Source organism: Orycteropus afer, unplaced genomic scaffold (assembly GCF_000298275.1).
Source record: "Orycteropus afer afer isolate SDZICR_OR568_19922 unplaced genomic scaffold, OryAfe1.0 scaffold00178, whole genome shotgun sequence".
NCBI lineage: Eukaryota > Metazoa > Chordata > Mammalia > Tubulidentata > Orycteropodidae > Orycteropus > Orycteropus afer.
In genome coordinates, this window is record NW_006921765.1 from 6,004,873 (window position 1) to 6,021,901 (window position 17,029).

General features: G+C 48.7%; 1 protein-coding gene across 1 annotated transcript in view; it reads left to right on the forward strand.

The window, feature by feature from the left end:
• KIRREL3 (kirre like nephrin family adhesion molecule 3) overlaps positions 1-17,029 on the forward strand; it is a 228,403-nt gene that overhangs the window by 192,019 nt on the left and 19,355 nt on the right. The window contains exons 7-10 of the mRNA XM_042781831.1: positions 4,001-4,106; positions 11,037-11,185; positions 12,563-12,690; positions 13,845-13,971. Of these exons, the coding sequence (XP_042637765.1) occupies positions 4,001-4,106; positions 11,037-11,185; positions 12,563-12,690; positions 13,845-13,971 (510 nt within the window). The remainder of the gene's footprint in view (positions 1-4,000; positions 4,107-11,036; positions 11,186-12,562; positions 12,691-13,844; positions 13,972-17,029) is intronic.

Genomic DNA, 17,029 nt, shown 5'->3' on the forward strand with positions numbered 1-17,029 from the left:
CGATGTGATCTCAGTTCCACCAGCTACATCAAAGCTGCCCTCCTGCAAGTTATGCAGCCAACATCTCAAGTGGGATTAAAATCATGTTTAATAGTTGGATATGACATAAACTATTTATACCTCAGGAACCTAGCAGACTCTTGAAGATTCATGTCCTGTACATCCAGAAGAGACAGGGAGAGAGGGGGACGGAGGTGCCTCTGGTCTGGATGTGGAAGTGTGGGTGGACTGGTAAGTGGGAAAGCCTTCCTAGAGGTCATTCTCCTGAGACCCTCCAGGAAAGGCTGGCACCAGGGATATGGCAAAGAAGTGGAGAGGATGAAGAGGGCAGCATCCACAGGATGACCTGGGTTAACAGACATGCAATGGAAGAGGGAATTAGGCAGCAAGAAGGGTCTCCACAATGGTCCTATAAGTTTTTGTGAAGGATCAGAATCCCCAGGAGTATAGTACAACTGACAAGGGGCTAGCTTATGGTCACTGCTTGGTCACAGCCAGCTACCCACAGCAACTGAGTAGTTGATCCTGAGGGCCTGGGACCATGGTCACAGGGGACACCAAACTCAATTGGCATAAAATACTATACAAAACATTGTTCTACCTCCTACTTTCGTGAGTAGCAACTGGGATCTTAAAAGCTAGCAAGCTGCTATCTAGATGTAACGATGGGTCTCTCCTCGTCAAGAGCAAAGAAGAAAGCAGAAAAACAAAATTAATGGAAACAATCAGTCCCCATGACTAGTACACCATCCGATCTGCAACCTATACAAGTATGAGACCAGAAGAACTAGATGGTGCCCGGCTACCACTGTCATCCACTTGGAAGGGATGTAGGAGATCCTGGATAGAGAGGGAGAACAATGTGGAACAAAACTCAAAATCATTTGGAAGGGGAAAGAAATGACAGGGGGGATGGTTGGGACCAGGTTTGCTGGTCCAATAGAGCCTGGTGGAACCACTGAGACTATGGCCCCTAGCTACCCTTCAGGTCTGGAATTGAACCCACACCTGTGGTTTCCAGCCAAACAAAGTACAGGCATGTGAGTTGAACATTTACCTCAAGTAGACACACGCCCTCGAGAGAACAATCATGGGAGAAGGAAGGGCAGCTTATGCACAGGGAGACAGCTTAGGGGGCAGGAGAGTATGGAGGGATGGACACTGGGAAGTGGTACCATGGGGAGGAAGTTGGAGGGGAGCTGTTGCATTGTGGTAAACTGTGGTCAATGACATGAAACAAAGTATATGTGAACTGCTGTATCGAGAGTGAATTTGCTCTGTAAATCTTCACCCAAATCACAATTAAAAAAAAAAAAAGAAGAAGGGTCTCCAACAGGTGCCTTGTCCCTCACACTGCCCCCTAAAGTTTTTTGCTTTTTGTTTTGTTCTTTTTTTTTTTTTAAATGGGAAGATACTAATAGTTGTCTTAGACGGCTGTTCGCAAGGTTTGTTTTTTTTAAATACATTTTATTGAAATAAAATTTATGTATAATGAAATACACAAAACTAAAGTGACATGCCTCCTAAAATTTTGTCACTTTATAAAAGATACCTGGGTAAGGAGTGGGCCTTCTGGAACTGCCTCCCAAGACCTGTGGCCGATTTCTAGACTATTGAACTGGCATCATCACTTCCTCAAACAAGAGTTTGATTGAGGCACCCACATTCTCAATGTCAAGCTTTAGAATATGAGGACATTGGGTCCAAACAGCAGTGACCACATCCCTATGACTTAGGGCATGCTTCTGCAGCCCTCAAGGAGATGCGAGCTCCCTGGGTCCTCCCTGGGTCTCTGTGTTGTCTGGGGCTGTGTTCCATTGGAGCCCTAGAGCCCACCAGAGCAGGCAGGGACTCACCAGGCACACTTCCCTGGGAGCTGGTGGTCCTTACTGGGTGGTGATGGGCAGCAGCAGGGAGTGGGTGCCCAGCTCTGGAGAGCCACAGCTCTCCTGGGAGATGAGCTCTTGACACACTCATCTTTGTGATCTTTGAGTTATGCTTCAAAACCTGAGACTGAGATCATCTATGTACTTATCACTTCCTTGTAATTTTCCATGAGAAGGCAAGCAAAACATCTGCTCCAGCAGCAGAGCTTTCAGGATCTGTGGTCCCCACCCAGAACTGGGGGATAATGTAGGGAAAACAGGCTCCCACACAGTTTGCCACCTGCTGCTCAGGAAACGTGTTCTCTTCCCCTGTTTCTTCACAAGCTGCCTGCACTGTCTGTGAGCATCTCCCAGGCTCCAAACCCCAAGCCTTAGTACTTGGCAATGAGGCAGGGCCCAGCTAGCAGCAGCAGGGCAAAGGAAGCCAAATGGTCCAGTAACACCAACTCTGAGGAGGAATCGACTCAGTCCACAGCTGGGGTTGTGTGTCTGACCCTCAGAGAGTCTCAGGACTCTAGCTATAGTCTCCACCAGGAGCAAGGCATAGCAGGCTGGGGTTTACCCTCTCTGTTGGTGCCCTTCACGGGGACCCAGTGGACCCCTCTAAGAGAAGCTGGCTTTTCTCCTTTTTCTGAAAATGGGCTGAGTCCCACCAAGTCTTCATGACCTTCCAGCAGTTTTGCTCTGCTCATTAGTGGGAACTGGTCCAGAAGACTGGCCAAGGCCCTGGCTAGGTTATGGGGAGCCAGCTACCCTCTTCGCTGAGCCAAGAGCTGAGCTCCAGCTCAATCTCCAGGGCACAATAAGGAAGAATGAAGACTGGCCCATCCTCCCCTGGAGCTTCCAGGAATGCTGAGGCCAAGAGCAGGGATGCAACCACCTTTGGAGAGAGTAAGAGCTCTCTGCCCTCCAGCCCAGGAAGGCCAGGCCAACACAGGTGCTTCTCTGGTCTAATCCTCCGCCTCCCCCAATTACCCTGCCACTCTTGCTTTTCAGCTCTCTCCATCTGTTTCCGTCTCTCTCTCTTAATGTCTGTTTATTTGGTCTTTCTCTCTAACACCTGTCATTTTCTGTCTCTGTCTGCTTTGTCTCCCTTAGTCTTTTTTTTTTTTCTTTTTATCTGAAATCTTTGTCCGATTATGTGTCTCTGTGTATATATCAGTCTCTCTCCATCTCTCTCCATCTGTCTGTCTGCTCTTTGCTTCTCTCTGTTCTCTGTCACTCATTCTTACTCTTCCGGTGCATAGCTCACTCTCTGTGTATCTCTCTCATGTTTCTTTCTCTACCTCTTCACTCTGTTTTTCTGTTTCTCTCCTCTCCCTCTCTCTTCTCTCCCTCTCTCTCCTTTCTGTCTTCCTCTGTGGTCTCCATGTCTCTCTTTTCTATCTATCTCTCTGCCTACCTCCTATCTCTCTCTCTATCCATACCTCTGTTTCTTCCTCTGTTTCTCTGTCCCCTGCGTCTCTCCCTCTCTCTGACTTTCTACCTCCCCACCTCCCATCATTTAGCACCTCAGAACTTGGCTTCCTATCATGACAAATAAGGAAAAGAAGCCCAGCCTGGAGAGCTCAGGGCCATGGGCACCAGTCAGAACTCAGCACAAATGAGGAGCTGATGAAAAGGTGTAAATGCCACTTTCAAGTTAACAGATGCATCAAACGCTTACACAGTGAAAGATTAAACCGATACGTCCAAGACAGAAAATCTGTGTGTAAATGGAGCTTAGTGTCCACCTTCCCCTTAGTGACCCTGCCCCCTCATCCCCAAATCTCTTTTGTGAAATTTTTGTTCCAGCTAAAAGCTGGGAGATGTGCAGTGTGCTCCTGGGGCCAGGGAGCCACAGCTTCCAGTGGGGGCCTTGAATCAACAGAGGGAGACTTGGTCCCACCAACAGGACCAACCATCAATACAGGCACCTCCTGGGTGTGGAGGGCCCTTATGCTAAGGCCTCAAAGTTTCTAGGGGCCACTGAAGCAGTAGCTGCTCCAAAGGTCCCCAGGTTAGTCTCTGGCCTTTATACTCTATGTCACCCAAAGAGTGTCTTCCTGCCTCATTCCTTTCTGAATGGTGAACAGAGCTCCCTTAGTCAGCAAGTAAACCCTTTGTCTCTGCAGACCCCCCACTTGTCAACCTATCTGTGGAGCCACAGCCAGTGCTAGAAGACAATGTCGTCACATTCCACTGCTCAGCAAAGGCCAACCCAGCTGTCACCCAGTACAGGTAAGAGCCCTGTGAAAGAAGCACAGGATGATTGATCACTGGACCACGTCTCCCTACACCCTCTCCACACCACGCCCGTCACCTGGGAGGTCACTTAGGGTCTTCTGCATCAAGCACACTGTTAGGTTTATGATGGGTTTATATCTGGCCTTTACCCAATAGCTGCTTCCCTTCTCGCCATTCCCATACAGCCCCTGGCCAGATAAGTATCCCTTCCCTCCCACCCACTTTCTCCCAACTAACTCCTGGCCCAGTGAGGACTCCTTCCCTCCTGCCATCCTTCTCCCACCCATCCCCTGACCAGGTAAGGATACCTTCCTCCCTACCCACATTTACCCATTCACATCCTTTCCTTCATACCTGCATATACCTAACTTCCACTGTAGTGAGTAGTACCCTTTCCATTTGCATATGTTCTTTATTCCCAGTTTTTGAGAAGAGAGAGAGAAAGGCATAGAAAGAAAATTAGGAGAACCAGTAATATCAGAACCTGGACTCCAAACTGTCCGCTGGATGGAGTAGAATGTCGAGAAGAGCCAGCCCTGTTCAGAGGCACCAGGGACCATCCTTACTTACCCAGGGCCCTGTGCAGCCCTCTCCCACACACCAATAAAAGTGTTCCTGTTTTCATATGCAGTCTCTCCCTTTGGATAGAGCTTCTAGGCAAGAACTGTAATTTAGTTGCCACAGTTCTCAGCATGTAGTGCAGTGTATAGCATGTATCAGGTACTCGATCAAAGCAGGTTGAGTGATTGAATAAACACACAGAGCTGCTTCTCTGGGCCCATTCCTGCCTGTGCACCATCATTACAATGATTTCAGACCTAAGCAACCTCAGGGGTTCTCAAGAGCAGACTCAAGGACACTCATCCACTTTCGACTCAAGACACTTGCCCTTTTTAGAGTCAGGACACATACCTCCTATAGACCCAAGACATTCACATCCTTTACCTCAGGGAGTCTCAAGGACAGATTCAAGATACTCACCTCCTTTAGACTCAAAAGACACTCACCTCCTTTAGAATCAAGATGTTCACTTCCTTTAGACCCAAGACACTCACATCCTTTACCTCAGGATGCTCACTTTTTCTAAACAAGACACTCACCTCCTTTAGACTCAGGACACTTGCCTCATTTAGATCTGTATAACTAGCCTTGGCTCTACTAGCCCCTTCCTTCCTCCTGGCCAGGCTTGATGGTAGAGCCCAAAGTGTCCTTTCTTCAATAAAGGCAGGTTATTAATTTGCAGCAGCAGCAAGTGTTAGAGATGCTAATGATTCTAGACTTTAAGGAATAAGCCAGCTATGGGGAGTAGAGAGCAGGGAGGACAAGAGGCAGTGCAGCCCTAGAGAGCAGGATGAGAGGAAATGGGCCAGAGAGGCAGCCAGAGATGTAAAGTGGACATAAGGAGGCACTTCCAGCAGTGCAGATAATTAAGCCACCCAAGAGCCAGAACCCAGGAAGGTGTAGAGTCTTCATCCCTGAGGTGATTTTAAAATAGGATGAAAACCCATCTGTCCCTCTTGTTTAATTGCCCATTGGCCTGGAGGCAGAGGAAAGAATTAGGTGACCTTGGAAGACCTTCTGAGCATGGGTGCCCTTAAGCTGTGTAGCTCAATCAGGTCCAGAAGAGTGAGTCTGGTCCAGCCAGGATCTAGTGTCTGTCTGAAAGTGACTAGAGATGCAGAAAGAAACCCCCAAAGAGACTCTGGGCTCCAACTCTGCACCTTCAAGCCTTGGTCCCCTCTGTACAAATTACACTTCTTTCTTCTGCCTACTCCCAGCTCTCTGCTCACTGGCCCCAAACACCAGGCACAACATGCCCAGAAAATACCTCTAGTGGCAGTTTCCCAGGGCAGCCCTCCGTACCCAAAGACCACCTTCTCTCAGTCATGCTCACAGTTGTGCCAAGAAGACCCCAGAGACCACAGCACACAACTTCCAACTTCCATTTCTCTCCCACTCTTCCCCTCCTTCACTTCAAGGCTCCCCATCTTCTAAGGACCTCATTACTGGAGGGCTGTACACAGTAGGGCAGTGCACCTAACACTGTCGCCTACAGGCCTTAACCCCACACCCTATACCTGCCTTCTGACAGAGGCAGCTTGATCAAAAATCCTTGAAACCAGGTTGCTGGGCCTGACTCCCAAAGTCACCAACCTCACAAAAGCAGGACACTAAGAATGAGAATAATGAGGTATAAATCTGCTTATGGAGAGAGTCATAAAGCAAATATGGCAAAATGTTAATGATGGTGAATCTAGGTGAAGGGAATATGGAAGTTAATTTTATTATTCTTGCAACTCTTATTTAGTTTGATTTTTTTTTTTTTTTCCAAAATAAAAATTAATTACCACCAAGCACAGAACATGCAGACTCAAGGATTAGGTATCCTTGTAGGTTCCTTCCCCTGCCTTCTGCCTCCTACCTGGAGCTCACAGAGCCGAGGACAGCCCCTCGTTATAGAGGAGGAACAGGCCCAGCACATGTCCACTGTTTTTATTTGTCATCCTTCCTACTGCTTCTGTAAGATAAATACCACACGTGGGTGGTGTAAAAGAACAAAGAAGTATTTTCTCCTATTTCTGGAACCTAAAAGTCCACATCAGGATCTCAGTAGTGTCGATTACTTCCTGTTCCGTAGCCCTGGGCATTCCTTGGTTTCTGGGTGTTCATCACATGGTATCTGTTTCCCTCTGTGTGTGTGTGCCTCTGTGTCCATTTCACTCTTCTTATAACTCAGAAGTGATTAGGTTTAAAACCCACCCTATTTGGTTGATCTGATTAGCATTAGCATTACATAGAAACCCCTATTTCCAAGCAGAATCGCAACTACAAGTGTTAAGATTAGGATTCTGGCACATATTTTGGGGAGCACGCTTCAATCTGTAATATCCCTTCATGACCTTCTGCACTAGCCTTGGGCCCTGCAAAACTCTCCAGTATGGGGTCTGGCTTCTCCATAGGTTTTCTGGGAGCCCTTTTGTGGCCCTGGTGGGAAGTGGAGGAGACTGGCATGCCTCTCTTCAGTGAGACTTCACCAAGCAGCCCAGACTATCTTTCTACATGCAGGCATTGGGATCCAAGAGGAAAAGCCTTAAGCAAATCTGTCACATAAGTACATTGATTTTTTCCAAACTGACATTGACAAGATTACAGGGATTTCTGTTTCTTTACTCGCATTTGCTGTGATTGCTTCCTCCCCATTCCACACAAGAGGCTGTCCTCTCTGAAGTTAGAGATGTGCCCTCCTCTGGCCCAGCTCCCAAAGACTGGAACGTGGACAGGCAGGAGGATCAAATCGAGCTGCACGCAGCAGTCGCTTCTGCTGCCCCCTAGTGGCCAGGAGCTGGTGCTGCTCCCCTCCTGCTTCTCTGCAGTTTCTGTGCCCCCAGCAGATGACAGATAGGGGGCCACTCCCCAAGATGAAACTGGGGCTACAGACGGCACCCTGGGAGCTGTGCCATGCGAGGCCTCTAGATTCTGTGATGTAAATAATTAATCCTCTTACATTTTCTCAGACCAAATTAGGCATTGATTGGAAAAGGCTGCTTTTTCAGATGGACTGGCTAGGAGAGCTGGCAAAACAGCAGAAGAGGGAAGGGGAAAGTGGGTGGTGGGAGGATGAAGGGCAAAGAGGAAAAAGAAGGGGTAGGTAGGAAGCTAAGTCAAAGAACAGAAAGAAGAGATGCAGGCGTAGGATGGCTCTCTTCAGCCCTCATCTGCATGTTTGGATGTTATGGTTTGAGCCTCTGGACTCCTGAATGACAGGGATAAAGGGTTTTCTTGCTGTGGGAGGGGATGAAAGGTTGTGTCTGAGCTGAGGGCTGGAGAAGAGATGCAAGCAGGAGACTCTCGAGAACCCAAAGATGCTTCCCCAAAAGGCTTGGTCCTGGGTACCCCAAAGACCAGGGCTCCATCCTAGACCTGGGGAAGGACAACCAAAGACTTCCCCTGCTCCACTTCCTCCTCTGACTGTCACTGCCCACCATCTCTAACAGAGAAGGTGATGTGGAAAAGCTAAGGGCAACGGCTGTCCAGAGGGCTAGAGTCAAAAATCTCTTCACAGCAGTTCCCACCTCTGTCTCTTCCTTCCTTGGTTCCTGTGAGGGGAGAGGCCAGCCTGATGGCTAAGAAGTGTGAGCTCTGTGGGCCTAGAGCACTTGGTTCCCAGAACTGCTGGGAGCCAGGGCTTTTCCTGAGTTCCTCAGGGCCAAGCTACAGGTGTTTCCATTCTCCTTGACTTACCCTATGGAGCCCAAACACAGAGGGGATAAACCTCCACCTCCTACTGGCATCCACCCCATCCCCCTTAGAACCAGGTGACCTGGACCCAGGTAGGCAGTCAGGAGCAAAGGCCTGGGAAAACCTCCAAGTTGAGGCAGCACACTGCCTGACCCAGCCAGGTCCATGCCACCTGACCCTTTCCCTGCAGCAGGGTGGAGGCAGTGAAGGTGGGACACAGATACAACCTGTGGCTAGAACTGAATTTGACAGCCTCAGGCAGAGGCTGTGCCTGACTATTAATTAAGTCTGGTCATTAAAGTTAGAAATTGAAATGATTCATGAATAACTTATAGTGGTTTGTTGAGAAGCTCCTTAAGCTCTCAGAGAGCTATGGTTTGCTCTGTTGTTATAGTATAACTGTTATTATTAATTGTGTTCTTAATAATGACCCAATATTAATTCGTGATACTAACGGCATGGTGCCAACTTAGGTGCTCCATGGGATGCACAGAAATGGCCTTCTCATGGGGGAAAGCAGCCTCTGCAGTGTGGGGAGTTAGCGAAGGGGAGGCAAGGCAGCCAGGGCAGGGATGCTGTGGTTATAGGGGGCAGCCATTGTCGGGTAGCACTGTGGAGGCCCAGGAAACTCTCCAGCTCTGGTAAAGACAACTCCAAACAGACTTGAGCTATAGCAGAGAAGCCTGGTTAGATCTCAGAAATGTGATTTTTTTAAAAAAACAGTGAGTGTTGTCCACACTAGGATTAAACTAGGAGAAGCTGCAAAATCTCTCTCCTTATGGAACTATAAAGAAAGCCCCCATCCTCACACACACACACCCATTCACAACACACACTGATACACTCATGCACATATACACCCTCCCTCACACACTCACCCTCACACACTCATGCACACTCACACATGAACACACTCACCCTCACACACACACATACCCTCACACATTCATCCTCTCATACACCTTCACACACACCCTACCCAACACATATGCACACACATGTGCACACACTCACACACGACACATTCAGATACACCCTCACACACTCATCCTTTCATACACACTCATCCTCATCTGTGCACACATACTCACCCTCACATGCACCCACAGTCACACACTGACACAGATGTAAAACTCACACATACATACACTCACCCTCACATATGCACACGCATTTGTGCACATGTGCAAGCCCGGCGACACCCCACAGACAGCAGGCTGCATGCTTAGTTGTCCAATGCAGTGACCCCCACCCCAGGGCCAGGACTAAGACAAGTTCAAGGCTTGGCTGCCTCTCCCTCATTGCACTACTGACATGCTAATGGAAGGAGTCAGCACCGACTTCTCACTCAGCTTACCCCAACCCAGCCCAGAACCAAGGCAGGGCCACTGAGGCACAAAGCCACATTAGCAAATGGGCAGGACAAAGAACAAGTACCTACCACACCCCCCGGAGACAGGATGTTGGGAGGATTCTCAGAGAGAGGCCACATGAAAGGCCCATCCTAGGACAGGAGCTGAGACAGGAGAGCTGATAGGACTGGCCAAGGGAAAGGTAGGAGAAGGGAACTCCACATCTCCTACCACTTCTCGCCTTGTTTGGAAATATAGTTTCTGGAGCCCCATTTCTCTGTAAGTGTGTGACTGTCTGTGTGTGGTGGTGGCACACCATTAGAACTTGGCCTCTGAGGCCATGGACTTTGCCTCTTTTGCCAATATTGCTCAAGGCAGAGTCACAATAGAGCTCAGAGCCAGACAGCCAAACCCTCTGGTGACTGACAGTTGGATTACCCATCTACCTTGCCAGGAACTGACTAACTGAATAACCAACCCACTTCCCTCCAGAATAACTCACTATCAAATGACCCATGGACTGCCTGGTGACCAACTCACCAAAGCTCACTATGACTGCTTGGGTGGTGTTATGGATTTAATTGTGTCCTCAAACAGGTGTTGGAGCTCTGGTAGCATAGTGCCTAAGTCACTTACTGCTGACCAGAATGCTGGCGGTTCAAACCCACCAGCCACCGACCAGCCACTCCTCAGAAGGAAGGTTGGGCAATCTACTTCCATAGTGATATCACTTTGGAAACCTAAGGAGGGGTCGCTATGAGTTGGGTTTGACTTAACAGCACATAATAATAACAACAAATACTTGTGAATATCATCTCATTTGGGAAGAGGGTTTTCTTTATTAGGTAAATAAACCCATATCAATGTAGGATGGGTAGTAAGCCAATCACCTTTGAGATATAAACCAAGCTGATAAGGCACAGAGAAGGAAGCAGAGACCGGAGAGATAGATGCCATAGGAAGATCACCAAGGAACTGAGGAACAGAAGCTGAAAAGAGACAAGGACTTTCCTCCGGAGCCAACAGAGAGAAAGCCTTCCCCTGGAGCCAGTGCTCTGAAGTCAGACTTCTAGCCTCCTAAACTGTGAGGAAATGAATTTTTGTTTGTTAAAGTCACCCACTTGTGGTATGTCTATTACAGCAGCATTAGATAACCAAGGCCCACCCATTTCCTAGCCCCTGAAGTAACCCCTCTGTGGAGATTTCACCTCTGGGACTTCACCCAATGCCAGGCCTCCATGTTCCCATAGCATGGATGCTTCCAGCTCCCACACAGATGTTCCCTGGTAGGAACTCCAGGTGCCACACTAAGCCCACTGGGCCTCTGTTGCAGGTGGGCCAAACGGGGCCAAGTCATCAAGGAGGCATCTGGAGAGGTTTACCGGACCACTGCAGACTACACGTACTTCTCAGAGCCAGTCTCCTGCGAGGTCACCAACGCCCTGGGCAGCACCAACATCAGCCGCACTGTCGACGTCTATTGTGAGTGTAGCTATGTGGGAGGGTCTCTGCTTGAGGCCTGAGAGACTGCCACTGGATTCACTGCACACAGCTTAAAGATAAAGCTTCACAGCCACATAATGTTTTGCGCTTTACAGATAGCGTCCCTGTGTGGTGGTGTTTCAGGTTTATTTTGATCCTCACAACAACTCATTGAGGCAAGTATTATTATTCCAGGTATCTGGATGAGAAGATAGAAGTCTAGGGTCTCACAGCAAGTAGGGGACAGAATGAAAACTAAAAGCAGGCTTTGGACCCAATGCAATGGCCTGTTCACTCACTCTGACACCTACGATTAAAAAGACTCCTATGCCTTCCTCAGTCAAGGTTGGGCAGGGACTCACAATGCCAAGCCATGAGCAAGTCAGCCCATCCTGACTAACTGGATTTATTCACAAGAGTCTTTACTGTTTGAAAGGCCTTTTACAAACTTTTTTTATCTGACCTTCCCACACCCAACAGCTACAATAGAAGGCACTGTTACTCTTTTTGGCATCAAGTAACTGATCCTGCTCATCTGACCCCAGATTTCATGCTCTATCTGCTACCCCAGAGGACAGGAATATGCCTGTCCAAGCTTCTGCACCCTGACTGGTCTCAGGGCCTGAGGTTCTACCCCTGGGCTCACTATGGACCGAGGCTGAGTGTGCAGGAGGTTCCAGTTAATGCAAATGTTTGAGGGGAGGAGAGGACCCTCCGTTAATGCTCATTAGTACTTAGCAGTATAGAATATGGGGCCAATTTAGGGGAGGTGAAGGAGAGACTGGGAGCAAGCTAAGTTAGAGCAAAACCTGAGAATATGAGGTAGAGACACCATGGAGGTGGCATAAGGTCAAGGTCATGTTGCCTCATCTCCTTCATTGTTTACTTCAGCACCCTCCTCAGGGAGCTAGACCAGGCACACAGGATAACTTGAATCCCCCCTTGGGGAAAGGAGAAGGTGGCTGCAGAGGCAGGAGGCACCAAAAGAAGTGGGGATGGGGACTTCCACAACATTCTGAAGCCAGGTGGGACCAGGACAGAGGGGAGGAGGTGGGAAAGCCTGGGGTAAATCCAGGCAGAAATTGGGCCATGCACCTTCTTTCCCAGGGCCAGTGCTGCCCACTCATGTGGGCCTAAGGGAAGGCCCAGCTTGAAGAGAGAAAGCTCTTCCTTAATACCCAAGTCTTCCTCCAGACCCAGGCCCACCAGGCATAGGACCAAAATGTGAGGGGATAGGCTGGAAATAATGGAGTGGCACAAAGGCCCAGCTGCCACTCTTCCTCCAGCCAGAGTCGGGGAGGAGGAGGTGGGGAGCAAGGAGAGTCCCAGAGCTCCCCAACCCACCAAGGCCTATCTCCTTTTTTCTCCTGGCTGCAGTTGGGCCCAGGATGACCACTGAGCCTCAATCTCTGCTGGTGGACCTGGGCTCTGATGCTGTCTTCAACTGCGCTTGGACCGGCAACCCATCCCTGACCATCGTCTGGATGAAGCGGGGCTCCGGCGTGGTGAGTCACGGCTCCAACCTCTGCAGGAGTAGGGAAATTACCTTCCAGAGCCCTTTTCACTCTTAGATTGGGAATGTCATCCTCCATGGATTTGCTCCCCCAAAGAAAAAGAGGGAACCCCAAATACCCACATGTACCCCCTCAGCCTGGGGAGCAGGAGGCCATTCAGCCATTTCAGTTCTGACCTCACATAAGCCTTATAAGAAAAGCAGGTAGTAACCTGTACAGAGACATGGAAAGTCATCGGCAAGGCTTTTCAACTTTCCCCAAATAGTTAAGTTATCCTTTAGCTTGGGTGGTAAGCATTGCTATCTTTCTGTGTTATCCTTTTTAAATGTATGTATTGTCCAATGTGCATAAGAGTTTGCCAGTGAAAAGGCCAGTGAGAGCCTTGAGGTAGGGAAGGAAGGGGAGAAACAGAAGGAAACTGACTTTGCTGCATGCTACTATGTGCCAGACACAGCCCTATCCTTGAGGGATCATTGTTGCCATCAAACAGATAAGTAAACTGAAGGTCAGAGACAATAAATAAACTAACCACAGCTACAGTTATTCACAGGTGGAGCCAGTCTTCAAACTGATCTAGCTAAAGCCAAAGTCTGTTTCTTTTCACTACCTCAAGCAATATCCCAAAAGGATACTGAAAATGACTCAGAAAAGACAGTTCTAGGGATAATTTCACCCATGGACAGCCTGGGAGAGGAGAGGCCATCACAGATACAGTGAGGTCAGCATCCTCTCCCTACACTAGGAAACCTGGGCCCCTACCCAGAGAGATCCACCCTGACCCCTGCCCATGAAACCACGTTGTTGTTAGCTGTCAAGTTGGCCCCTAACTCCTGGAGATTCCATGCACAATGGAACAACACAGCCTGTGCCATCCCCATGATCCTTTGCAAATCCGATGTTGTGATCCATAGGGCTTTCATTGGCTAGTTTTCAGAAGTCAGTCACTAGGTCTTTCTTCCTAGTCCTCTTAGTCTAGAAGCTCTGCTAAAACCTGCTCAGCATCGTAGCAACACTCCAGCCTTCACTGACAGACAGGAGGTGGTGGAATAGAACTGGATCTCCCACATGGAAGTTGAGAATTGTATCACTAAACTACCAGTGTCCACCCCCTACTTTTGTGTCTGACCCTCCCTCATTTGTCCTAGGTCCTGAGCAATGAAAAAACCCTGACCCTCAAAACTGTGCGTCAGGAGGATGCTGGAAAGTATGTATGCCGAGCAGTGGTGCCCCGGGTCGGGGCCGGAGAACGAGAGGTGACCCTGACTGTCAATGGTGAGACCTCACTGGGACTAGGTTCAGGAGAAGGGAGAAGGGAAGAAGGGCCCATTCATCCTTGTACCCAGCACTGCCTTCAGGGGACCTCATTCGTTCTGCCCCTTGCTACTTCCCACCTCCCACTAGGGGTCAGTAGCAATGATTTCCACTTCTAATCCATGTTGGAGCCCAGGCCTGGGGCAGGATGGACCAGGATGTTTTTTCTGGTGTTTCCAGAATTTCCTGGTACTGGTGGTTTCCAGGTTATGAAGGAGAACAGTTCCTCACTGTGATTTTAAGCATTTGTAGGTGAGTCAGAACAGGCGCATAAGGTTTTTTATTTCACCTTACTTAAGTGCAAGAAAAGGCGGAAAACCTTTTCAATGATTTAAAAGCTTCATGTGCTATGAGTGAAGGTGATTATGATGAAGAATTTGTTGCAAGTAGGGGTTGATTCAATCATTTCAGAGTGAGGGAAAATTTACATAACATTAAAAGGCATGTGGGAATTGTCTGTAGTCTGATAGTCTGATATTCTTAAGCGGAGATGTCCTGTCTATCCCTTCTTCTTTGTTACCTTCTAGGAAATGTCCTGTCTATCCCTTCTTCTTTGTTACCTTCGAAGGAATCTCAGCCTTAAGAATCGTGGCTGAAGAATTTAATTCTGGACAGAGAAGAAAGGATCAGAGGCCCACTGAGTGGCCAACATAGAGCTCATACCCACCTCTCTGACCAACCCAAAGTGGCCTTGACACTGGTGGGAAATTTAAGAGGACATCTCCATGACTCCTGGCTGGCCACTTATTGCATTAGAGCCACTCACTCAACTGAGATCTGTGGCCTTCCCCATGAGACCAAAAGTAATAAGAATAATTACAGCAAGAACATGTTTTCATAGCTCTAAGACATAGTGGGGACTTAATGGATGCCTGTTAAGTGACACATGTAGGGGGAAAGAGTGTCAGAACAGACCTTGATAACAGAATTTGGAAGATTATGTCAAGCTGGGACCTGACAGACCCAAGACTCAGTCAGACCCAAGAACAGCTGGAACAGCACAAGGAAAAGTTCAGACGTCCCTGCCATGATACATACTTGGGCATGATCAGAACCAAAATTGCTCGTTTGAGGGGGTAAGAAATGGGAAGGTCACATCTCTCTGCCTTTTCCAAACATCCTAACTTGGATGAGTTTCTGATTTTAGGCCTCAACTTTGTCGCACCTATAGCTCTTTGGGAGTCCCCTTCTCCCACCATAGTTGACTCCAGATCGAAGCCCCAAGGCACTGAATCAACGTCAGGAGGGCTAGACAAATGTTTATAGGGCCTCTGGGTCCCGGCCCAAGACCAGGGACCTACAGAGGGGCTGAGCAAAAGTTCTAGAAATTAGCCCAATTCTGCTCCACTCAACCCAGGCAGCCACCCACTGACAACCTCATCTTCCCTCCCCCTTTGCTTAAATACCCAGCTTGGTGCCTCCTCAACTATCCCACTCCACTGTCCCAATTAGTCAGCCCCCTCCCCACAAGTCTTGGGTGCCCCAAAGGGAGCATACCTCCACCCAGACCCTAAAGTGCTCACAGGCCACCTTGGCAGAACCCTGAGCCATCTTGTCTTTCCTCTGTGTCCCCAGGAAGCCACCAATAAATTGGCACTACAGGGCTAAAAATAACAGCATCTGATCACGCCTCCGTTATATCCATGGCAACACAGGCAACAGCCTTTTCCTACCAGCGCCTGGTGTCTGACATGGCCATGAAGGGATCGGTGGAATCAGCAGACCCTCACGGCCTGGCTGGTGGCACTGGGGAGCCAGGGCTGCCTGTGACAGTGGCCAGCTCCAGTCCACTGCCCGTGACTAGTGGGCTGGGGCCCTCCTTCCACCTAAAACTGTTAAGTTAGCATCCTCCTTTCTAGGGAGTGGGTAGATAATGTCACTTTAGATGGTAGCATTTTCCCAACAAAGATTTAAAGTGGTTTCTTAAGGAGAGAACACCCCCTGGGGGAACCCATGCCTGGGAGGGACATTCCTCTTAGATGGGGCCCTGGAATCTACCCAGTGTTGAATCTGTGGTCATGGGCCAGTCTTTCCAAGCCATTGGTCTGCCTCCACTCCACTGTAGAACCTTCTCCCCATCACTTCCCAAGAATGAGGAATCCCCTGGGGATTTTCAGAAGTTCTAAAAGCCATCAGGCAAATGCTTATGTGTTTATGTTGTTGTTATGTGCAGCCTTCGGGTTAGCAGTCCAGTGCCTTAGCCACTATGCTACCAGAGCTCCTTATGTGTTTATAGGCCTCTTAAAAGAAAATAAAAATCAGAATAAAGGAAAATGATGTTGGGAAACCCGTTGGGTGCCAGGAAGTAGAACACTGAAGAGGTTGGAGTGAAAGTAGCGGCTCCTTTGTTTCCTCTGGACTAGGGTCACCTTGCCCCGAGGTAGGGGGATGGACTCAATGACTCAGGAAGAGAAGCCTGCGAGCTCCTTTCATGGAGTGGAACTGTCAGTTCTGATTCTGAAGGAGTGCTGGCCTCTGGAAAGCCACATGGGCATGGGCTGAAAGGATCCGAAGTTCTGAAAGGGACCAGAACAAAGATCAGGCTTTCATCAAAACAAACCCAGCCCTCAGAGATTATGGTGCAGATTTGGCTCAAATCCAGGATCTGTGGGAAATGGGAAAATAAGCCATACTACTGCTGTTGGCTTCTCCCAACCTCATTCCCTTTATCCTGAGTTTTGTTTTAAGGAGACTTTTAGAACCATCTCCCAAAGAATTCCTAATTTCTGGAAAGTGAAGAAGAAAAGTTCTATGGTATCATCACTTTCAGCCCAGGAGCAAAACAAAGTGCCATCCAGGTTCCTAAAATACCTTCCTGCCCTCATCCCCTTTGGCCCAAAGGCTCCTTGGTGCTAAGGGATTTAAGAGAGAAAAGGAGGGTTAAGCCCACTCTTTAAGCCACTGAAGCTGGGGACCTTAAGGGTCCCTCATATCTGCCTCACCCAGCCCCAAGCCATTTGCCATCCTAAATCGGTAGATGTCATCTGAGTGTCTCCTAAAAAAAAAAAAAACCGCACTG